The sequence below is a fragment of the Heterodontus francisci genome, chromosome 8 (assembly GCF_036365525.1).
Source record: "Heterodontus francisci isolate sHetFra1 chromosome 8, sHetFra1.hap1, whole genome shotgun sequence".
NCBI lineage: Eukaryota > Metazoa > Chordata > Chondrichthyes > Heterodontiformes > Heterodontidae > Heterodontus > Heterodontus francisci.
Window position 1 is genome coordinate 77649185 of NC_090378.1, and position 24581 is coordinate 77673765.

The window sequence follows — 24581 nt, forward strand, 5'->3', positions numbered from 1 at the left end:
AGGTCAAAAATAGCAAGCAAACTATGTGGTAAGTGCGGTCTAGCTGCCTCACGGCAAAATTGCCGTGACCTATGCAAGGCGTGTGGTGCAAAAGGACACTGGGCCCGTCTATGCAAGAAATCTGGCTCCAAAGATACAGCAGGACACAGACAAACAAAAGACAGGTACAGCAACAGGGCAACAGCAGAAAGGAGAGCGCCGGAGACCTGTGCAAACGCAAGCCGATACAAGAAGTCCACAGCGAAACAAGAGACAAGACTCAATGAGGAGTAATTCTCAGCCAGAAGATGAACAGGTGTTTCACATTGTGAACACATCATGTTGATGAAGTCAAACAACTGGAAGCGTTTGCCACTATTAACATCACATGCCCAAAGAAAACTGGCAAACAGACACTCAGGGTCAAGATTGACACGGGGGCTACTACAAACCCTACCAGTCCGAATCCTCAAAGATACGTACCGGAGTCATTGGAAAGCAATGCTGCAACTGCCAACTGCCAAGGTATATGGCACACTGACAATGCAATGCAGCTATGGCAAGTCAGCATGGAGACCACAAATATTCTAACTTGTAGATACGAGTGGACGAGCAGTGGCAGGACTACCAGCGTGCAAGGACCTCAGCATCATAACTATCCATGAAAGCATTGCCAAGGGGAAATCCACAAGGACTGGAACCCGCTTGCAGACTCTGGCCAGCATCAAATGGTGCAGTCAGGAAACCCAGCAACAGCACAACTATGCTGCACCTTCATTTCTGCTCTCTAGAGAACCACCAGCACCACAATGAGCCAGAACGGACAGGTACCTCCATGAGGCTAAGTCTTCCTCCCCTAACAAGTCCTCGACTCGACCTTAATCTCCAGGCTTTCAGACATGAAGGATGAGGAAGGGCAAAGGACATGCAGTGCCCGAAAGAGGCAGAGGAGGAATGAGTCGAAGCATTGTCTGTTGTTCTTCGAGATGAGGTGCCAGAACTTTCCAAGAATGACAGGGCCTCAAAAGTGGTCATTTCGAGAAAAGCAACAGAGTGTGTTAGCAGGCTGAAGGCAGAGCAACAGAAATTGAATGCAGAGAGGGAGAAACTTCAGAAAGAAGAGCAACAGATGAGATGCAAACTCCCCAAGCAAGAGTTGTCAAACCACCGAGACGATATATGGACCTTTGCGCCTCTATACTTGTACATTTCACAATTCCTATCCTTATATCTGTAAATATTATAGTCTATATCCCATATAACTAATGTTGATGTTATCTAATTTTATGTGTTTTTACTTTTAGCATATGAGACTTATCTTTGGAAAGAAGGGGAATGTTGTATGATTGCCTTTGAGAGTGATGTCCCTTGAAGATTTTAGTATGCTAATGAGCTAAGTGCCAGGATGTAGTCATGTGACTACATGCCAGTGTCACTCTGTAACTGTAACACCCAGAGTAAGATTTGGTAAATAGCTAGCTCTTTAATGTATATAATAATTTAGCTGTAATAAACCTGTTAGATCTTCAACCAACTGGACTCCACACATTTCATTTATGTTGCATTAGACAACATAAAAGAACTCATTATAAAAGCCTACTCTGGTGATGTGTTAGAAACGTGAAGACAAATGGAGTGCAATGTCCAATATAAGGGCAAATCCCTCAAGTTACCCATTGTTGTAGCAACCAACGTTAATGGGCAAAGACTGGCTTCATAAGCTGAAGTTAGACTGGAAGCATGTTTTCCAAATTTAGATGATCACGATTGAATAGTTACAGCAACATTTTTGAGGATAGTTATGAAGGTATAATCAATGTGAATGCGCATGTCTGAATTATCCTGATGCAAAACCAGTATATTGCAAAACTAGGCCAGTTCCTTCTGCTCTCAAACCCCAGGCTGAAGAGGAACTAAAGCTCGAGAGGAATGTTGTGCTAGTAAAAACTGATCACAGTGATTGGGCAACCCCAACTGTAGTAGTCTCCAAGTCAGATAAAACTGTAAGACCACGTGGTGACTACAAAGTCACAATCAACCAGGCAGTGGATGATGAGCAGTGTCCACTACCAACCTCTCAAGATTTGTATATGGAAGTAGCATGATCCAAGCTATTCACAAAGTTGGATTTATTCCATGCTTATGCACAGCTCAATGTGGATCGAGAGAATCAGCAGTATTACACGATAAACACACACGTGGGATTATATTCCTACATGAAGCTTCCCCATGGTGTGAAGTCTTCTCCAAAAATCTTCCAAGCTACAATGATTAAGATTTTACAAGGAGTGCCGCACTGCTTGTGTAATCAGGATGATGTGTTGATCGCGACTGCAACAGAGGAAGAGAATCTTCAAGTATTGGATTAAGTGTTAAAAAGGCTCAATGATCACAATTTGAAGTTAAAAAAGAGCATGTGCGCTTTCATGAAATCTGAGGTAGTGTACCTTGGCTTAAAATTCAGTGAGAAAGGATTACAGCCAATGAAAGCGAAGATAGAGGCTATAGTCAATGTCCCCAAAGCCAAAAAATGTGTATGAGCTTAGATCTTTTTAGGCATAGTTCAATACTACTCATGATTTCTGCTTGTAACAGTGTTAGCTCCATTACATGAGTTCTTGAAGAAAGATGTGAAATGGGTGTGGTCTAAAGCACAACAATATGCTTATGATGCAGGTAAGAGAAGCTTGACCAGAGATGCACTAGTCATTCACTACAATACAAATCGTGACCTGAAGCTAGCATGTGATGCTTCAAACTCTGGAGTTGGAGCAATGATCAGTCATGTTCTGGATGTTGGTCAAGAGAAGACCATAGCATTTCCATCATATACCCTGGCCAAGATGAACACAACTACTCGCAGATAGAAAAGGAAGCACTTGGAATCATCTTCAGAATCAAAAAAATTCACCAGTTTTTGTAGAGCAGAAACTTTACGCTAGTTACATACATATGAATTAGGAGCAGGAGTAGGCCACTCAGCCCCTTGAGCCTGCTCCACCATTTAACAAGATCTTGGCTGATCTGAATGTAATCTCAACTCCACATTCCCGCCTACCTCCGATAATCTTTCACCCCTTGCTTATCATGAATCTATCTAACTCTGCCTTAAAAATATTCAAGGACTTTGCTTCCACCACCTTTTGAGGAAGAGAGTTCCAAAGACTCATAAACCTCAGAAAAAAATCTCTCCTCATCTCTGTCTTAAATGGACTACCCCTTATTTTTAAACAGTGATCCCTAGTACTAGATTCACCCACAAGAGGAAACATCCTTTCCACATCCACCCTGTCAAGACCCCTCAGAATCTTATATGTTTCAATCAAGTCGCCTCTTACTCTTCTAAACTCCAGTGGATACAAGCCTAGCTTGTTCAACCTTTCCTCATAAGACAACCCGCCCATTCCAGGTATTAGTCGAGTAAACCTTCTCTGAACTGCTTCCAATGCATTTCCATGCTTCCTTAAATATGGAGACCAATATTGTATACAGTACTCCAGATGTGGTCTCATCAATGTCCTGTATAACTGTAGCATAACTTCCCTACTTTTGTATTCAATTCCCCTCGCAATAAATGAGAACATTCTATTAGCTTTCCTAATTACTTGTTGTACTTGCATACAAACCTTTTGCAATTCATACACAAGGACACCCAGATCCTTCTGCATGTCAGAGCTCTGCAATCTCTCACCATTTAGATAATATGCTTTTTTATTCTTCCTGCCAAAATGGACAACTTCACAGTTTCCCACATTATACTCCATGTGCCAGATCTTTGCCCACTCACTTAACCTATCTATATCCCTTTGTAGCCTCCTTACGTTCTCTTCACAACTTACTTTCCTACCTATCTTTGTGTCATCAGCAAATTTAGCAACCATACCTTCAGTCCCTTCATCCAAGTCGTTTATATAAATTGTAAAAAGTTGAGGCTCTAGCACTGATCCCTGTGGCACATCACTCGTTACATCTTGCCAACTGGAAAATGATCCATTTATGCCTGCTAGCCAATCTTCTATCCATGCCAATATGTTACCCCCTACACCATGAACTTTTATTTTCTGAAATAACCTTTGATGTGGCACCTTATCAAATGCCTTCTGGAAATCTAAGTACAGTACATCCACTGGTTCCACTTTATCCACAGCACATGTTACTTCTTCAAAGAATTCTAATAAATTGGTTAAACATTGGTTACAAATTATAAATCCTTAGTGACTATTCTGGGTTCAAAGTCTGTAATACTGACAATGGCAGCATCTGGAATGCAGCAGCGAGCTTTGATTCTCTCACAGTACGACTACAACATTGAATATCATAATTCAAAGGAGAATGCTAAAGCTGACGCACTGTCATATTTGCTGCATGAAGATTCAAAAGTAGCAGACCATGTGGCCAGAGCTCCAGGCAGGCCTACAGGCCCTCCATCTCTGCCTGGGTGCTGCAGCAGCTGTGCGCCGCCCTTTAGAGGAGATCCCCCCCCTACAGTGGTGGCCTGGCTGCAAAAGCCATTTTTTATTTAAATTTTAAAAAGTTGGTGACAGTGCGCCTCCATTTTGATCTGCCCTCTTCCTTACCTACCTGCCATCACAGCCTACTGCCCCTTTCAAGCTGGAAGGCCTCTGATAGGCCCTCCAGCTTTGAGAGACTTAATTTGATGGCAAGCCCTCCCTCTGGCCATTAATTAGTTGCCTTGGGGAAAATTATAATGAGTGACTGTTTCGCACAGAGTGCGAGCTTCTGACCCATATTTCAGCCTGATGGTTGAGATACAGAGGGGTCGGTATTCCCTCTGGACTGTACTAACCCATTATGAGTCACCACAGCAAAGGGTTGAGGTTAAAAAAAAAGTTTTTAAAAAATAGAGCAAATGAAAGCCTATGTTCTTAAATTCACTGTTATAAGTAAGTAGTTAAATCCACACAACTGTGGCTACATAGAATCCTGAGGTCAACCAGAGGACAGTTTTAACTTCTTGTACTTTTCGAGCTCTAAGTCAATGACAGTTTTACAACTCTTACAAGGTGTTATCGGTGTGTGTTAGATGCAAGCCTATCTACATATCATAACCTGCAACATCTAGTATTGTTTGTTTACATTTCTGTAAATATTTATTTACAGCAAAGAAATAGGCCGTTTGTCCCAACAGGTCCATGCTGATGTTTATGCTCTATATGAACCTCTTTCCACCCTTCTTCATCAAACCTCATCAATAGATCTTTTCATTCCTTTCTTCCTCATGTGCTTATCTAACTTCCCTCTAAATGCATTTATGCTATTTGCCTCAACTACTCCTTGTTGTAGCGAGTTCCACCTTCTAACCACTCGCTGCATAACGGTTCTCCTAATTCCCTGTTGGATTTATTAGTGACTATCTTATATTTACGGCTTCCAGTTCTAGTTTTGCCTGCAAGTGGATAAATCTTCTCTACGTTTACCCTATCAAACCCTTTCATAATCTTAAAGACCTCTATCAGGTCACCCCTACCCCAGCCAGTTCAATCTTTCCTTATAGGTATAACCTCTCAGTTCTGGTTTTGCTCTAGTAAATCTTTTTTGCACCTTCTCCATTGCTTCTATATCATTTTTATAATATGGAGATCAGAACTGTTCACTGTACTCTAAGTGTGGTCTAACCAAGGTTCTATGTAAGTTTAACAAAACCTCTCTGCTTTACAATTCCAACCTTCTGGAAATGCACTCTAGTGTTTTGCTTACATTTTATTGGCATTTATTAACCTGTGTTGCTATTGTTAATGATTTGTGTAATTGTATTCCCAGATCCCTCTGTTCCTCTACTCCATTTAGACATGTAGGGGGTTAAATTGGTCTATACCAAGCAGCATGAAACAGGCTCCTAGAGGATCAGCAGTCTGTTATACACCGCACCAGTTTTTATTTTCTATTGACTTGGAAAATATTGCCAACATTTTTTAATTTCAAACAAAGTAAAAGTGATAGAGGGACTAGGAATAGAGTTTCCAAAAAGAATTTAAACTCTTTCTTTGTGAACTCCAGTGGAAAAAAGATCAGGCACGGTGAAAAAATTGGCTGCTGATTCGCTACAAGCCCATTTTGGGCTCTTGGCATAGATCAATTTCACACTCTTATTCTCCAAGGAGTATGTGGCCTCCTTATTCTTCATACCAAAATGTATTACTGCACATTTATGTATATTGAAAATAGTTTACCAATTACACAACCATTCTTCAAGTTTATTAGTGCCTTCCTGTATTAACTACATCCCCCAATTTGTTATCATCCGCAAACTTGTACTTCCAATTCCTGAGTCCAAATCGTTTATGTAAATGGTGAACAATGGTGGTCCCAGCATCGATCCTTGTAGAACGCCTCTTCCCACTATTTGCCAATCTGAGTAACTAGCTTTAACTCCTACGCTTGTTTTTTGAATAGAAGCTTGTTAGCTATCCATCTGTTGCTTGTCCCCTGACTCCATATGTTTTGACCCTACACATGAGTTACTATGCGGTACCTTATCGTAGCATTTTTGGAAATCCAAATAGATTACATCTACTCCATTACCTTAATCCATCCTTTCTGTTACTTCTTCAGACAGATTTGATAAGGTTGGTAAAGCATGACCTTCCCTTTTGGAATCTGTGGCAACTACTCTTTATTTTTTTTAGTTTCTATTATATTATAGGGATGCACCTCTAACAGAATAACTGTTTTGAACAGCTGCCAGTGCTCTCCAGAATTGATGGATCTGAATAGGAAGCATTAGCAGAGCACTGGTTAATGCACCCCATAAAATTGCTTTTATGATATTGTAAAATAAACAAGTTAATGACTACATTATGTTGGTGCACATGCATTAATCAATGATTAATCTGAGAAAATGAAAACTCTAGAAGCATTATTCAGAATTCATAAAACTCTATCCTACCATGGCATGCTTTCCCATTAGGCATGAGTCGGTATCCACTGGGGCAGAGGCATTGGTAGCTCCCAGCTGTGTTTTTGCAGTCATGCTGACAAGGTTCCTTGTTTTCACATTCATTAATATCTGCAAACAGAGAATTTGACAATCAGAAAAAGCAACAAAGTATTTTATTTACTAGCAATAACTGGTAGTGATTCATCTGTTCTTTGACAAATGAAGATGCTGCTAAATGACGATTATTGCAGAAAATCTACATTTTAGAGAAGAGTAAAAGATTTAAGGGTGACACAATAGGGCAGAAAGACTTAATTTGATTAACTTCATTGCAGTATTGTTCAAAAACAACTTTAAAATGCTTAAGAAAAAAAGCACACAAAGGAGATTATATATGCTTAATAAACATTTAAGTTCCCCTCTGAAATCACAAAAGGTATATCTTTATTGTAATTTTGGTCATTCCCCCTTCCCTCTGTTTTCTACCCCTATCCCCCTTGAAGGTGCTATGCTGGGGTATGGTTTCATAGCTGCCAGCAGTCCTCTGCTACCTTATCCAAGTGGCTGCTCTTCATGTGTGAACCAAGACATGATTTATTTTTATAGTAACGGGTTAATATATTAAAAATAAATGCATTGTTTTGGTACCTCTGGTTTGTGGATACATATTAAATTGTCTCATGTTAAATAGTGCCGAATCCTGAAGTGATGAGCTTGTACCAGTTGTTACATTAACACGTTTAATCTTAAACAGAGTGAATTTGGGCCTTTGTGATTTACCAAAAGATGGTATAGTCAACTGACAGAACAAAATTAGATTAGAGATACAGCACTGAAACAGGCCCTTCGGCCCACTGAGTCTGTGCCGAACATCAACCACCCATTTATACCAATCCTACACTAATCCCATATTCCTACCAAACATCCCCACCTGTCCCTATATTTCCCTACCACCTACCTATACTAGTGACAATTTATAATGGCCAATTTACCTATCAACCTGCAAGTCTTTTGGCTTGTGGGAGGAAACCGGAGCACCCGGAGAAAACCCACGCAGACACAGGGAGAACTTGCAAACTCCACACAGGCAGTACCCGGAATCGAACCCAGGTCCCTGGAGCTGTGAGGCTGCGGTGCTAACCACTGCGCCACTGCACCGCCCCTTGCATATCTGTGATTGCACGTTTCTATGATGGCTGGGGCTGCACTCCAACCTATCTGATTAGTTGGTCAGTACTCGTGGTAGAGGTGAAATTGAATGAAAGTAGACATTCAAACTAAGGAAAAGATACTGAGGCTTTAAGAAACCAAAGACGTGAGTAAATAATGACTGCAGTCTCCATAGAACATTGCGAGTAACTGTTGAAAGTGTGAGGTGAGTTACGCTAGTGAACATAAGTCAGAAGCAATTCCCTGTGCAACAGTACTTCAGCTTCACAGCCTTCAAGACATTTTAATCAATTTTTTTCAGATATATTACATAAAAAGAACAGATTCCATTTATAAAGGCTGACGTTTACCTATGCAATTGCCATTCTTTGCCTCATAGCCATCAGGGCATGTTTTTCTAATGCTCCTGCCAGTCCTGGAGAAAGCTGCACGGTAAATGCTTCCGTAGCCCATGAGCGATCTATACTGAGAGGACTGACTAAAATACTGCTGTTGCTGCTGCTGCTGTTGCTGGTTGAAGTAACCCACACTGGGGAACTGGGCAAAGTTATAAATTGTCTCATAATTTGGCAACCTCTCTAATCCAGCACAAGATTGCCCATCACCTAACAAATGTTGTCCAGGTGGACAGAGACACTTGAAGCTGCCAGGGGTGTTGATGCACTGGTATGCACAAGGTTTAGGCACCCGTTCACATTCGTCAATGTCTGCTCATATGACATGGGTCGCAGCATAATATAACATGAAAGGGAAAGAAAAGAGAACACAGAAAAAGAGGATCAGTTTGGATAATACAATGAGGCTCTCATCGTACAGTATGCCTGTCACACATGGAGAAACCCAGTTTTGCTGATGTTACTCCACACAAGATTTTGAATAAAGATAGTTAAACACATTTGATAGCCATTGATGCAATCTTTGATCGCAACTTGTATAATGCAGACATTTGTTTGACTGACGCACATGCTTCACTGCCAATTTAATTCTGGAACAGCTTACTTTGGATGTAACTAATGTTACAAAGGATTTTAAATGGAGAAGGGGCGGCTAGCTGTCAATATCAGAGTTATGTCTTATCTAACAAAAACAGCCTGAGCAGGAAATTGTGAATATTACCTTGATAGAGCAATGCCTGGATTATCTTGGCGTAATCATCCAGTAGATTTTTTTAGGCGAGGAATGGAAAATGTTCTATTTCTGACATATAGTATCAAATACTACATGGTCAGATACAACATTGTTAAATGCAGACAAAATCTCCTTCTGCCCTGTTCCAATCTCGGAACATCACCAATGAGCCATTTCCTTTCTATTTCCAACAGCAGTGTCTCTCAGTGAGGAACTGGATTGGAATTTTTATTTATTTTTGCTGGTTAGCATTAGATTTAAACATAGAAATACAGTTCAATTGAATCTCTCTATTCCCTTTTATCGATGCAGAAATTATGTCGGGTTCGTAGACTCTGAACCCCTTATTAAAATAATCCTAGTATAAACCTGTTATAGTTGCTCAACATGTATGAGCCAATGTGTTAAAATCTGGTAGATTATATATTTCTTAAAGAATACTTAAGACAGTTTTGTAGCAAGAATGCACTTGACTCCAAATGGTGGTCCTGGAACAAACTGTGTGGCAAACAGAACATTGTCATGAAGACCCCACCTGCCAAGAATGAGGCATATTAATTTCATCAAATGAACATTAATTTTAAACTGTTGCTGGAAGGAAGAGATGACTTGTTTAAAGAGATCAGCAGTGGCTGGAAAACATTTGCAAACGAAGAGACAGTGCCTGGAGACAATAGAGCGACTCCCTGATCTAGTTAACCCAAATGGATTTTGATCACCAGACATTGAATGTGTAAGTAAGCCAGCATTCCAGTGAGTCTGCTAAGATGGAGAATCCACAAATGCAGGAGTTTGTTAAAAAAAAAAATAGTCACATGACTTATCTGCTGGCCCAGGTTTTTGGTTTTGAATTGCTGACAGGACATTTTGGGGCAGATTGCATCTGAACCTGGAAGAAGAGAGTCTTTCTCCTGGTTAGCTCTCTCTCTCACACAAATCTCTGGATCCACTGAAGTCATTTGAACCTCAAGAGAGAAAAGACTCCTACATCGAAACATGCGCTGGGCCCCAACGAAACTGCAAGACTTACCGGCAATCAAAGACTTTATATCAAACTCAAAGGACCATAAATAAATCCCAGCTATTGCCTCAAATTTTCCCCCTTTATTCTTTCTACTTTTCTGTCTCTATCTGCGTGTGTATTTATCGCGTATGCATGCTAGCGTGGTCGCGTTGTGTATTCGTAGTCGTTAACCGAATTAGCATTTAAGGTTAATAAACTTCCACCTTTCTTGTTTAAATCTAAGAAAACCTGTCTGGTTGATTTCTTTACCTTACAATTGGAGAGCAGTGAACAAGGATTCACTGAGGGGAGCTAAAAACACGGTGTTTTTAAAATTAAACCCTGTTACGGTTAAACCAGGCAAAGTCTGAGAGGGAACCCCTAGACCCCTTTCTCACCTGGTCGTAACAACATTGAACAGCATTCTTAAAACATGGAGAAATCTGGCCTGTGGCAGAATAGTAGGAATAAGCAGTGCCATTCTATTCAAATGCAGTGGTCTATTTGTATGGTTTGACATAATGCTGTTGGGTAATGGGAAACATTCATATAACTGATTTAAATGTGATCCAGACCAAATGCTGTTATTCTGGAAATATCTGACAACAGCTTCGGAAGTTAATAAGCAAATGTGGTGAAAAGCCTGGCAATAGTCACAAAGCAAAGGGCTAATCTTACTGTAAAAACATAGCAACCAAATATGTAAGTAGATAATTAAACTAATGTGGGTAACAGGTTGTAAGAGAATTATTCCAAGAATGCCTTTTGGTGCTTTTAAATGATAAACACAATCTAATCAATATTTGTATAAGTATGAATTAATTACATTGCTGATTTATCAGATTATTTTGTTTAGTTAAATATTTTGATATCAAAGTGAATGATTCATCACATGGCTCACAAATCACTGGTTTGGGTGATATATATCTGGACTACACTCAGTCACAATGAATGTAGGATTGTTTGGTCATTGATTTTATGTTAGAAGTACTTTGAACTGCCAAGGATAATCATTACCCCATGAAATTAGGTAAACACATGTTAAGGGGAAAATCTGCGAGTGGCAGAGTTCTTTCTTCTCCCAACAACTGACCTCAACACACACAACAGTGTCCTAGGCCCAACCATCTTCAGCTGCTTCATCAATGACCTTCCTTCAATCATAAGGTCAGAAGTGGGGATGTTCCCTGATGATTGCACAATGTTCAGTACCATTCGTGACTCCTCAGATACTGAAGCAGTCCGTGTAGAAATGCAGCAAGACCTGGACAATATCCAAGCTTGGGCTGATTCGTGGCAAGTAACATTCGCGCCACACAAGTGCCAGGCAATGACCATCTCCAACAAGAGGGAATCGAACCATCTCCCCTTGACATTCAACGGCATTACTATCGCTGAATCCCCCACTATCAACATCCTAGGGGTTACCATTGACCAGAAACTGAACTGTAGTAGCCATGTAAATACCGTGGCTGCAAGAGCAGGTCAGAGGCTAGGAATCCTGAGGCGAGTAACTCACCTCCTGATTCCCCAAAGCCTGTCCACCATCTACAAGGCACAAGTCAGGAGTGTGATGGAATACTCTCCACTTGCCTGGATGGGTGCAGCTCCAACAACACTCAAGAAGCTCGACACCATCCAGGACAAAGCAGCCCGCTTGATTGGCACCCCATCTACAAACATTCACTCCCTCCACCACCGACGCACAGTGGCAGCAGTGTGTACCATCTACAAGATGCACTGCAGCACTGCACCAAGGCTCCTTAGACAGCACCTTTCAAACCCCCGACCTCTACCAACTAGAAGGACAATGGCAGTAAATACATGGGAACACCACCACCTGCAAGTTCCCCTCCAAGTCACACACCATCCTGACTTGGAACTATATCATCGTTCCTTCACTGTCGCTGGGTCAAAATCCTGGAACTCCCTTCCTAACAGCACTGTGGGTGTACCTACCCCACATGGACTGCAGCGGTTCAAGAAGGCAGCTCACCACCACCTTCTCAAGGGAAATTAGGGTTGGGCAGAAAATGCTGGCCTAGACAGTGACGCCTACATCCCATGAATGAATTAAAAAAAAACAGGAGTCCAACTAAAACATTTCTAATATTCTACCTATAATATAACAAGGAACAAACAGAAAAGAAAAAGATCAGTTGGATAATACAATGAGGATCTCAGTGTACAATAAGCCTGTCACACATGGAGAATATTAGAAACAGTGTATGTGAGGTATCACCTTTCAATTCCTGAGATAGCCATCTTTGCATAGTGGTTTATCTAACACCTGGTCAAGCTCACCCCAGTGAGGCATAAAGTTCCAACTAACTATTCGGGACCCAAGTGCTAAGTCACTTGCACTACTGGGCACCTTTTTATATTTTCTGAATTTTAATTTAAATTTCTTTTCCAGCTTTGCTTAACTTCTCTCAGCAGGGATGGTGAAGTGGAAGAAAAGGTTACATTTAATGTTTATCTAAGAAATATAGGACCAGGTTTTGGTTGTGAGTGACAAACATTTAGGACTGAGATGAAGATAAATTTCTTCACACAAAGGGTTGTGAATCTTTGGAAATTCTCTACCCCAGAGGGTAGTGGATGCTCCATTGTTGAATATATTTAAGGCTGAGATAGACAGATTTTTGGTCTCTCAGGGAATCAAGGGATATGGGGAGCGGGCAGGAAAGTGGAGTTGAAGCTGAAGATCAGCCATAATTATATTGAATGGCAGAGCTGGCTTGATGAGCTGTATGACCTCCTCCTGCTATTATTTCTTATGTTCTTAAGTTCTTGACAGGCAGCACCTGCCGTTTGTTTGCCTTGCACTTGTCCAAAGACTTTCTATGGGGTTATGCATGGCAAGTTGCTGTCAGCAGGATATTGAAATGGAACGGTGCCCCTCTGTATATCGCCTTAACCAATTAGATTGAAGGATCGTTAATGAGGGACACAAAATTTGAACCAGGAAGTGTATGTCAGAATAATGAATTCAATGTCAAATCAGGTACAGAAAGCAAAATAGAAAGATAGATTAGTTCGGTTACGAGAGAAAGATAAAAGAGAAAGGGTACTAAAAAAATTAAATTTTTAAAATCTCCAACAATAATTACAGTGTTTTCAGTACGGGAGGGGCTGGGCTTTTTGGCCATGGGTACTCTCTCTATTGTTACAGTCCCCCAGTGTAGGGCATCATCGATTGCACCCATGTGGCCATCAAGGCACCCAGTGACTAATGAGATTCATCAACAGGAAAGGCTTCCACTCCCTCTAATTTCAGCTGGTCTGCGACCACAACAAGAGCTTCCTCCATGTGTGCGCTCACTTTCCTGGCAGCTACCATGACTCCTTCATCCTCTGCCAGTCCAGACGGCAGAAATTCTTCATTCCATCCCCCAAACTCCGTGGATAGATTCGATGGGACAAGGGATATCCCTTGAACAGATGGCTACTAACCCCTCTACGAGCGCCCGAGATGGACGCATAGAGGCTATACAACTGAAGCCATCTGCCCACTGGACAAACATTGAGCAGGCCATAGACCTTCTGAAGATGTGGTTCCGGTGCCTGGACCAGTCGGCTGGTGCACTGCAATACGCTCCTGCAAGGGTCTCACTCATTGTGGTGGTTTGTTGCTCTCTCCATAAATGGCCTTCCAGAGAGGTGTGGACCTTGAAGAAGGTGAGGCCTTGGAAGGACACAGCTCACCGGAGGAAGAGGAGGACCAAGGTGTAGAAGAAGTCGTCCCCTCGGGGTCTTGGAGGAGGTGGAGGCAGCCTGCTCACTTGTCTCTACCTGTTGAGATACATGTGGCAGTCGTCCTCGTCATGGAAGTGCCCTTGGCAGCATCTCCAGAGGCTGCTGCACCTTAATCATTGCTGGGGCAGACTCCTCCACTGGGGCCTGCTTCACAGATGGTGCCTCAATCAGAGGAGCTAAGGAGGCCAAAGATGATGATGGTGTCCCCTGAGGGGTGGCACCCTCATCCTCCTCTGTAACATCCTCAGCCCTTGGCTAGCACTCTGGAGGGCTGGCAGGGAGCATCAGCTGGGGTGCAATTGTCATCCTCTCCAGACATTCCTGACCCATCAGCACCACTGACCAGTCCATGCTGCATAGTGTGGCCTGCATCCTGTGCACATCAGTGTGCAGTTCCTGCGTGCACTCCAAATTCTGCCACATATAGCTCTCCATGAGGTTGTTCACACTTTCAGTGGTGGAACTCATGTTGCTGAAAGCCCTGTGCTGCACCGGAGCTGAATGGACTCCTCCCTTCTCAGCCCGTGATCCCGCAATGCCTTAGGGAACTCTGACATGTGGGAGCACGTCTGTTGTTGCTGTTCCAGGTAGAGCTTCCTTTCTCCTGTGACGCCTGAGGCCCTGCATCTGTGCCCAGCTGAGCATTGTCCATAACTGCCTCTGTCTCTGGTACCTCCTCCTGGACACTACTGCTGTGCTCATCAGCCAGTGCCACCCTATCTAACCCCAAGTGAGGAAACACCATGGTGACTGTATCTGCGCTGGTGGAGGCTGCACTTGTAGGGTGTGACAGTGCTTCTTCTGAGCTCTGCTGCTGCTGCGCATGACCCAGTGATGGTGAAGGAGTTGGTCTTCTTGCTTCGACAGCTGCACCTGTGGGAGACACAAGACGAGATCATGAGAACTAGCCTTGGAGAGCACAAGCCTCTGCAGTGCTGAGACTTCCTTGTGCAAATCAATGTTTTGTCTGCTGTCAGATGGGGTGTAGTGCAATGCTCCCCCTTAATGAACACATTGCCCTCTCTCATCACCATCTCCACTACAAGTGCCCATTTTGCCATGCCAGACTTCCTCATGGTCCGCAATCGTGGCAATGTCCATAGCTCCCTCCTCCTCGGCTGTGATCACGTGAAGGTAGGGAACCCCTCCATCAGTCTGGCCCTCTTGCGGGTATTATGAGCCTGTTTCTCCTGCAAGGACAAAGGAGAGCGTGATAAGGCACAGCTGTCATCTATGACTAGTGCCAGCTGCTCCTATTCATTGGAAGCAGCATGTTTCAGTGCTGGAAGGTACTCAGCACCATTGTGGCTTTGAGCCATTCTGAAGGGTCAGTAAGTACCCTGGGCACACACTCCTGCCATGTTCTGGAGCAGCATGGGCCCACAGGCACCTCAGCTGGTCTGTCTGCTAGAGGGTAAATACCCAAAGGTGCATCCTGAGGATTGGGGGTTGCATTCACCTTACCAGAGCGTATCAAGTCATTTAAACCTCTTCCAACACTGGATCCATCTTCTGCAGACCACAGTTCTTCTGTTGACTGTGTCAGCTATCTCCATCCAGGCCTGCTTAGTCTGGGTGGGTGGACTCTGCCTGCCACCCTCCAGGAGGAGGACCTCCTTCATCTCCCTTACGGTCTCAAGGAGGACCTCCAGGTCTGCATCAGTGAATCGAGGGGCTACCCTGCCACGATTTCCAGGCTTCTGTCCCTCCTGAGACATTCTACAGTTGTACATTTCTATACTCTTCCAAACTCAAGTTAAAGCACTAAAATGACAGCCATAGTAATGGCTGCCATGGTCAGTTGAAATCAGGCTCACACTTGAGCAGTCCCGCTTTTGCTCCTGCCCCCGTGGCTGCTAATTGGCTACCAAACCCAGCTCCGTGTCACCTGGGGGGGGCGGGTGCGGGGGGATGCCTCCATGAGAACTGGGGCCATGACTGCTTCTCCCTGGGGGTGGGGGTGGGACCTGGAAATAGTCCTGATTTCTGTTTCCCACCCCGGAAGGGAAATCCTGCCCTTAGTCTGTAATTGGGTCCATTATGCAAATCTGACATTTTTAATCAATTAAAGTATCAGCTTTCTTGAGAAATTAGGCAAGAGATTCCTCACTTTCATTTCTTTAAACTTCTTGCCGCTTGATTGGTGAACTGGGAACACAGTGTACCCTAACAGCCACGAGTGCCATTGAAAGTTGCAGGTTGCACAGTTCTATTCAATAAAAGCCACACCGTGTGCTGGATGCATCAAAAGAAACATTTGCGTTAGTTGCGTGGCTAAAGCTTGATTCACAGCAACAATGGGTTTCCATTTCTTTATTTAATTTTGTATATTTTGGCGAACACTATCAAATGAAGATGTTAGAATGAAACACTTTCTCATTCTGTGTCAGTATCCAATACTTGCAGTAAAAGCAGAAAATGCTGGAAATACTCAGCAGGTCTGGCAGCATGCGTGGAGGCAGAAACAGAGTTAATGTTCATCAACCTGAAATGTTAACTCTACTTCTCTCTGCACAGATGCTGCCAGACCTGCTGAACATTTCTAGCATTTTCTGCTTTCCTTTCAGATTTTCAGCATCTGCGGTATTTTATTTTTGTTCCAGTACTTGCAGGTCAGGTGTATATCGCAAGGCGAGATCTAGAATAAAGCTCCTTCTAAATAGGTTAGGGAGGACCAAGGTTCACAATTTCAAGTTATATAAGGCCATATTTAGGTTAGATCTTAGGAAGTCATGCTTATCCCAGAGAATAGTTGACCTCTGGGACAGTATGCCAGCTTGCACAGTGGATGCTGAATCACTAGTTTGGATTTCCCAGGGCACAGGAGAAAAATTGGCCTGGATTTTTATCTGCTTTTTTACTTATACCAGGAGATCACATGGTTGGAGACTGTATATATTGCGATACACAAGGCATCACAATTGTGTGGGACAGGCTGGTTGGACCAGAGGATCTTTTCCTATCTGACATTGCTTGTATGTTCCTACTCCAACAGTGTATTGTAACAGCATTCTTTGAACAGCAACAGACATCATCCCACTCCCCCACCAACTCCACTGCCCCTGCCCCACACACAAATGGAGTATTTCCAACATTAGCTTGAATAATAGGATTACAGTTTGCCAAGTTGCAGGCAATCTTGTGTTATGGAACTGGATTGTGAAGTCCCAAACTAATTTCACATAGGATCCTGCGCAAGGGCGGACACAGTGGCGCAGTGGTTAGCACCGCAGCCTCATAGCGGCAGCGACCCGGGTTCAATTCTGGGTACTGCCTGTGTGGAGTTCGCAAGTTCTCCCTGTGTCTGCGTGGGTTTCCTCCAGGTGCTCCGGTTTCCTCCCACAGCCAAAAGACTTGCAGGTTGATAGGTAAATTGGCCATTATAAATTGCCCCTGGTATAGGTAGGTGGTAGGGGAATATAGGGACAGGTGGGGATGTGGTAGAAATATGGGATTAGTGTAGGATTAGTATAATATGGGTGGTTAATGGTCGGCGCAGACTCGGTGGGCCGAAGGGCCTGTTTCAGTGCTGTATCTCTAAATCTAAAAAATCTAAATCCCATCTGTTGGGACCATTTTCAAATCCAAGTCTCAGAGCTGAAAGGACAGTATGCTGATTGCCCTCTATCTCTCCACTTTGTGTCCACACTCCAAGTTGCTAGTATGCAGTCTGCAACACTGACATGTATTGCATTAGACTTGAAAATGAGTTAGTGTCAATCTTGGATTTAATTTTGTTCTGAAGACTTCACCTCTCCTCAAACAGAAACAGGTATGAAATTTAAAACATTTACCTGATTAACGTTTGCCATTTTAAAAATCTGTCCTGAACAAGAACTTTCAAAATTAATAACTAATCAACTGCACTTTTAGAAATTTATTTCTTTTTCTAACAGGTAAGTGTATGCCATGTAATAGTTTAAAAAAAGTAAAAGTATAACTTTGTAAAAAGATTTTTATGTGTTTCTCTCAATGTGTAAACAGAAAGTAAACTAAAACTGACCCTTCAAGTAAAGCAATGGCAAACTGACTTCTCTGTTTCTCCACCCTGAAAAAACTCTCCAAACCTGCAGTTAAATTCAGGGAAATGGTGTTTAGTAATATGATTAAGGTAATGCCTGATATCTGTTCTATCAATGATTTGGATGTGGGGACCAAATGTAGCACTTCCAAGTTCGCGGATGACACAAAACTAGGTGGGAATGTGTGTTGTGAGGAAGATGTAAAGCGGCTTCAAGGGGATTTGGACAGACTTAGTGAGTGGGCAAGAACATGGCGGATGGAATATAATGTGGAAAAATGTGAGGTTATCCACTTTGGTAGGAGAAACAGATGTGCAGAGTATTTCTTAAATGGTAAGAGATTAGAAAGTGTAGATGTACAAAGTGACCTGGGTGCCCTTGTCAATAAGTCACTGAAAGCTCACATGCAAGTGCAGCAAGTAATTAGGAAGGCTGATGGGATGTTAGCGTTTATCGCAAGAGGATTTGAGTATAGCAGTAGTGAAGTCTTGCTTCAATTGTATAGAATCTAGGTTAGACTGCACTTGGAGTATTATGTGCAGTTTTGGTCCCCTTACCTTAGGAAGGATATTATTGCCATAGAGGGAGTGCAAAGAAGGTTCACCAGACTTGTTCCCAGGATGGCGGGACTGTCCCATGAAGACAGATTGGGGAAACTGGGCTTGTATTCTCTAGAGTTTCGAAGAATGAGAGGTGATCTCATTGAAACCTACAAAATACTTAAAGGGATAAACAGGGTAGATGCAGCTAAGATGTTTCCCCTGGTTGGGGAATCTACAACCAGGGAACACAATTTCAAAATAAGGAGGAAGCCACTTAGGACAGAGATGAGGAGAAATTTCTTTACTCAGAGGGTTGTGAATCTTTGGAATTCTCTACCCCAGAGGGCTGTGGAAGCTCAGTCATTGAGTATGTTTAAAGCAGAGATTGACAGATTTCTAAATACAAATGACATAAAGGGATATAAGGATATTGTGGGAAACAGGCATTGAAGTGGATGATCAGCCATGGTCGTATTGAATGGCAGGGCAGGCTCGATGGGCTGAATGGCCTACTCCTGTTCCTATGTTCCTAATAAAAGCTTTTGACCCATACGTAATATTAAAAAAAAATTTTTTTAGTTAAGACTCTCAGAAGACATTATATCATTTAAGAACAGGTTTAAACTTTTTTTAAATGAATCAGACAGAATGTGTAAAACAGAAATTAGAGATACAGCACTGAAACAGGCCCTTCGGCCTACCGAGTCTGTGCCGACCATCAACCACCCATTTATACTAATCCTACATTAATCCCATATTCCTACCACATTCCTACCATACAAATGGCCCATGCTGGTGTTTATACTCTGCACAAATCTCCCCCTTTCCATCTTCATCAAAGCTTATCAGTGTAAACTTCTATTTCTTTCTCCCTCATGTATTCATTGACTTTTCCTTAATCTTTGTTAGATTTTAATTATCATGTCAATTAATTATCAACGTCATGCAGAGAAGGACTCAAAATAGGAGCTGACTGCTACTTACCAACACAAAGCCTTCCAACTCCCTGAGATCTGTATCCTCGTGGACAAACACAACGGTAGCTCCCCTGTGTATTCTCACAGATCTGGTTGTAACGACACTGATGGGTGCCATCTTTGCACTCATTGATGTCTGTAGAGAAACAGTTATCAAAACTGCAATAATGGACAATGTTTATCAAGTTGTGTCTTATCATTGATTTGGTTCCATTTTTCATTGAGGAGGGTGTTATGTTTGACTTCACTTGGGAATGAAAAGTGCACCAAATATTCAATTTCATACCAGAGAGACAAGTCAACTTCAATCATAGAAAATATACAAAACAAAAATCATCTTAGGTAGAAGCCATACCTATCTAAAAAAGGACAAACATGGCACTGGAAGACTGTTGGACACAAGACTATCATGTGACATCGTGACTGGGATTATCTAATTTGATCTGATGTGAACACATCTTAAAAACAATTAAAAGTACTAAACATTTGAGCACTGAGTATTGCACACCATATATTCACCATACCTGCTCTTCACAGCATCCTCTCTAAGCTAATTTAGAGAAATACATGCTTTACCACCTTTACACTAGTATGTAAATTGCTGCGGAATTGTATTGCAGTAATCATAGGTCAAAATGCTTTGCAAACAATGTGCCCCATCCATTCACTTATACAGTTCCCCATCTGAACCAAAGTGTGATGAATGTGCTCAATTACAATTTTTCAGATGGACGTGCAACTAATTTATTTGGGCAACTTTATGCAGAATACTGTCAGAATTAAGACATTCTCAGATATATCATCAGCCCGATAACTGTTAAAGGGAGGGATTTTCAACTGCTGGCCACTCATTTCACACCATCACTAAGACTGCCCATTTCCATAACATAATTCGACTCTGCCCCGCCACAGCTTATCTTCTGTTGAAACCCTCATCCATGCCTTTGTTACCTCTAGACTTGATTTCCTGTCCGGCTTCTCGTTCTAACCTCTGTAAACTTGAGGTCATCAAAAACTCTGCTGCCTGTGTCCTAGCTTGCGTCAAGTCCTGTTCACCCAGCACCCCTGTACTCACTGACCTACAGTGGCTCCCGATTAAGCAACACCTCTATTTTAAAATTCTCATCCTTGTGTTCAAATCCCTCCAAAGCCTCGCCCCTCCCTATGTCTGTAAACTTCTCCAGCCCTACAACCTTCTGAGGTCTCTGCGCTCCTTAAATTCTGGCCTCTTGAACGTTCCTGATTTTATTTGCTCCACCATTGGTGGCCATGCCTTCAGCTGCCTAGGCTGTAAGCTCTGGAATTCCCACCATAAAGATCTCTGCTTGGTCATCTGCCGCAATACCTCCTTCTGACTCTGTGTCACTTTTATTTGATTATGTGCCTCTGGATGTTCTACTACAATAAAGACACTATATAAATACAAGCTGTTGTTATTGTTGAAAAATGGGTGACCAGCAGAGGAAAATCTGATGTGCATCCATTCGCCCAGCTGAATCAATTTTCAGGCATCTCTTTAAATGGATGTCCATCACACCCTCCCTCTCCTCCAAACAAAAACTAGGCCGAGAATTTAATTTGCAGATTGTGTTCTTACATCTGCTGCAGGACCTTCACTGCAATTTGCAAAAAGAAATTGTCATAGAATGCATGATCCAGGCCATTCCTGCTTTCTTCAGGAATTGAGAGGCCTAACCCAATCTTTAAAGGGACTGATGGAGGCCTTTTCAAAAAAAGGTTAAGTTTAATGTTAAGGTTTCTGGTGGGTCAGGATAAGCAGCAGTGCTCTTTCAGGTCCCACAAAAATCTTCTAGCTGGCTGCTGCCCCATTTCCACCCCTCACCCCAACAAGCCTTGCCTGCCAACCTAGCCAGTATTTGCAAGGATCTGTTGAGCAGCAGTGTTTGGTACCTACAGCCTGCTAGAAAAATCTGAAAAACCTGACTGCAGCAGAAGGTGGGACCATATTGCACCCATTTAAAGTCCAAAGAGAAAATCTCTCCCAATATTTTTAATGTACTTTGATATGAATGGCCTACAATTAACAGGTGGCTGGGGGATGGGATACAGAGTGGAGGTACAGTAGGGGGTGAGGCACAGTCAAATATGGAAGAGAAACTGAGTCAGTCTGGAAGGCAGAGCAAATTAGACCTGTTAAGGCACAAGTGAAAAATGAAAGGCCGGATTGCATTTACTTTAATGCAAGGAGTCTTACTAATAAGGCAGATGAATTGAGGGAAACAAAAACAAGAAATGCTGGAATCACTCAGCAGGTCTGGCAGCATCTGTGGAAAGAGAAGCAGAGTTAACGTTTCGGGTCAGTGACCCTTCTTCAGAACTGGAATTGAGGGCATTGATTAGCACATGGGATTGTGATATTATTGCTATCACAGAGACATGGCTGAGGGAGGGGCAGGACTGGCAACTCAATATTCCAGGGTACAGAATCTTCAGGCGTGATAGGGGAGGGGATAAAAGAGGAGGTGGCATTGCACTGTTGATCAAGGAGTCAATTACTGCAGTAAGGAGGGATGATATCTTAGAAGGTTCCTCAAATGAAGCCATATGGGTAGAACTTAAGAAGAAAAGGGGGCAATCACTTGGCTGGGCATGTACTACTGGCCTCCAAACAGTCAGGGAGAGATAGAGGAACAGATATGTAGGCAAATCTCAGAGAGGTATAAAAATAATAGGGTAATAATAGTAGGGGATTTCAACTTACCCAATATCAACTGGGATAGTCTTAGTGCAAAAGGCTTAAAGGGGGAGAAATTCTTAAAATGCACACAGGAGAGCTTTTTGAGCCAGTACATAGAAAGTCCTACAAGAGAAAGGGCAGTACTGGACCTAATCCTAGGGAATGAAGCTGGACAAGTGGTAGAAGTATCAGTGGGGGAACATTTTGGGGATAGTGACCATAACTCTGTACGATTTAAGGTAGTTATGGAAAAGGACATAGACGGGCCAGAAATAAAGGTACTCAAATGGGGGAAGGCCGATTTCAATTTGATAAAACAGGATCTGGCCAAAGTGGACTGGGAGCAGCTACTTGTAGGAAAGTCTACATCAGGCCAGTGGGAGTCATTCAAAGAGGAAATAGTGAGGGTTCAGAGCCAACATGTACCCGTAAAGGTGAAGGGTAGGACCATCAAGTGCAGGGAACCCTGAATGCCAAGGGATATAGAGGATTGGATAAGGAAAAAAAAGGAGGCTTATGGCAGATTCGGAGCACTGAAAACAGTGGAGGCATTAAAGGAGTATAGAAAGTGTAGGGGGGAACTTAAAAAAGTAATTAGGAGAGCGAAGAGGGGACATGAAAAAACATTGGCAGGCAAGATAAAAGAAAATCCTAGGGCGTTTTATAAGTATATTAAGGGCAAGAGGATAACCAGGGAAAGAGTAGGGCCCATTCGGGACCAAAGTGGCAATCTGTGTATGGAGCAGGAGGACATCGGTGAGGTTTTAAATGATTACTTTTCATCTGTTTTCACTGTGGGGAATGATGATGTAGGTGTAGAGATCAGGGAGGGGGATTGCGATATACTTGAACATATTAACATTGAAAGGGAGGAAGTATTAGATGTTTTAGTGGGCTTAAAAGTGGATAAGTCCCCAGGCCCAGATGAGATGTATCCCAGGCTGTTATATGAGGCAAGGGAGGAGATAGCAGGGGCTCTAACATAAATTTTCAAATCCTCTCTGGCCACGGGAGAGGTGCCAGAGGACTGGAGGATAGCGAATGTGATACCATTATTCAAGAAGGGTAGCAGGGATAAACCAGGTAATTATAGGCCAGTGAGTCTAACATCAGTGGCTGGGAAACTTTTGGAAACAATTCTGAGGGACAGGATTAATCTCCACTTGGAGAGGCATGGAATAATCATGGATAGTCAGCATGGCTTTGTCAGGGGGAGATCATGTCTAACTAACTTGATTGAACTTTTCGAGGAGGTGACTAGATGTGTAGATGAGAGTAAAGCAGTTGATGTAGTCTACATGGACTTCAGTAAGGCTTTTGATAAGGTCCCACATGGGAGATTCGTTAAGACAGCCCATGGGATCCAGGGTAATTTGGCAAATTGGATCCAAAATTGGCTTAGTGGCAGGAAACAGAGGGTAAAGGTCGAGGGTTGTTTTTGCGAGTGGAAGCCTGTGATCAGTGGTGTACCACAGGGATCGGTGCCGGGACCCTTGCTGTTTGTAGTGTACATTAATGATTTAGATGTGAATATAGGAGGTATGATAAGTAAGTTCACAGATGACATGAAAATTGGTGGTGTCATAAATAGTGAGGAGGAAAGCCTTAGATTACAGGATGCTATAGATGGGCTGGTAAGATGGGCGGAGCTGTGGCAAATGGAATTTAATGCTGAGAAGTGTGAGGTGATGCATTTTGGGAGGACTAACAAGGCAAGGGAATATACAATGGATGGTAGGACCCTAGGAAGTACAGAACATCAGAGGGACCTTGGTGTACTTGCCCATAGATCACTGAAGGCAGCAGCACAGGTAGATATGGTGGTTAGGAAGGCAAATGGGATATTTGCCTTTATTAGCCGAGGCACAGAATATAAGAGCAGGGAGGTTATGATGGAGCTGTATAAAATGCTAGTTAGGCCACAGCTGGAGTACTGTGTACAGTTCTGGTCACCACACTATAGGAAGGATGTGATTGCACTGGAGAGGGTGCAGAGGAGATTCACCAGGATGTTGCCTGGGCTGGAGCATTTCAGCTATGAAGATAGATTGAAAAGGCTAGGGTTGATTTCCTTAGAGCAGAGAAGAATGAGGGGGGACCTGATTGAGGTATACAAAATTATGAGGGGCATTGATAGGTTGGATAGGAAGAGACTTTTTCCCTTAGTGGACGGGTCAATAACCAGGGGGCATAGATTTAAGGTAAAGAGCAGGAGGTTTAGAGGGGATTTGAGGAAAAATCTTTTCACCCAGAGGGTGGTTGGAATCTGGAATACACTGCCTGAAGGGGTGGTAGAGGCAGAAACCCTCACACCATCTAAGAAGTATTTAGATGAGCACTTGAAACACCATAGCATACAAGGCTACGGGCCAAGTGCTGGAAAATGGGACTAGACTAGTTAGGTG

At 42.8% G+C, this 24581-nt stretch overlaps 1 protein-coding gene across 2 annotated transcripts in view; it reads right to left on the bottom strand.

Annotated features, from left to right (window-relative positions):
* The window catches only part of hmcn1 (hemicentin 1), a 740737-nt gene that overhangs the window by 10993 nt on the left and 705163 nt on the right, over positions 1–24581 (bottom strand). Inside the window, exons 103-105 of one of the 2 annotated variants that reach the window (XM_068037414.1) lie at positions 19486–19614; positions 8398–8754; positions 6887–7006 (exon numbers count right to left, since the gene is read on the bottom strand). In XM_068037414.1, the coding sequence (XP_067893515.1) occupies positions 6887–7006; positions 8398–8754; positions 19486–19614 (606 nt within the window). The remainder of the gene's footprint in view (positions 1–6886; positions 7007–8397; positions 8755–19485; positions 19615–24581) is intronic. The other variant, XM_068037415.1, reaches the window with a different exon arrangement.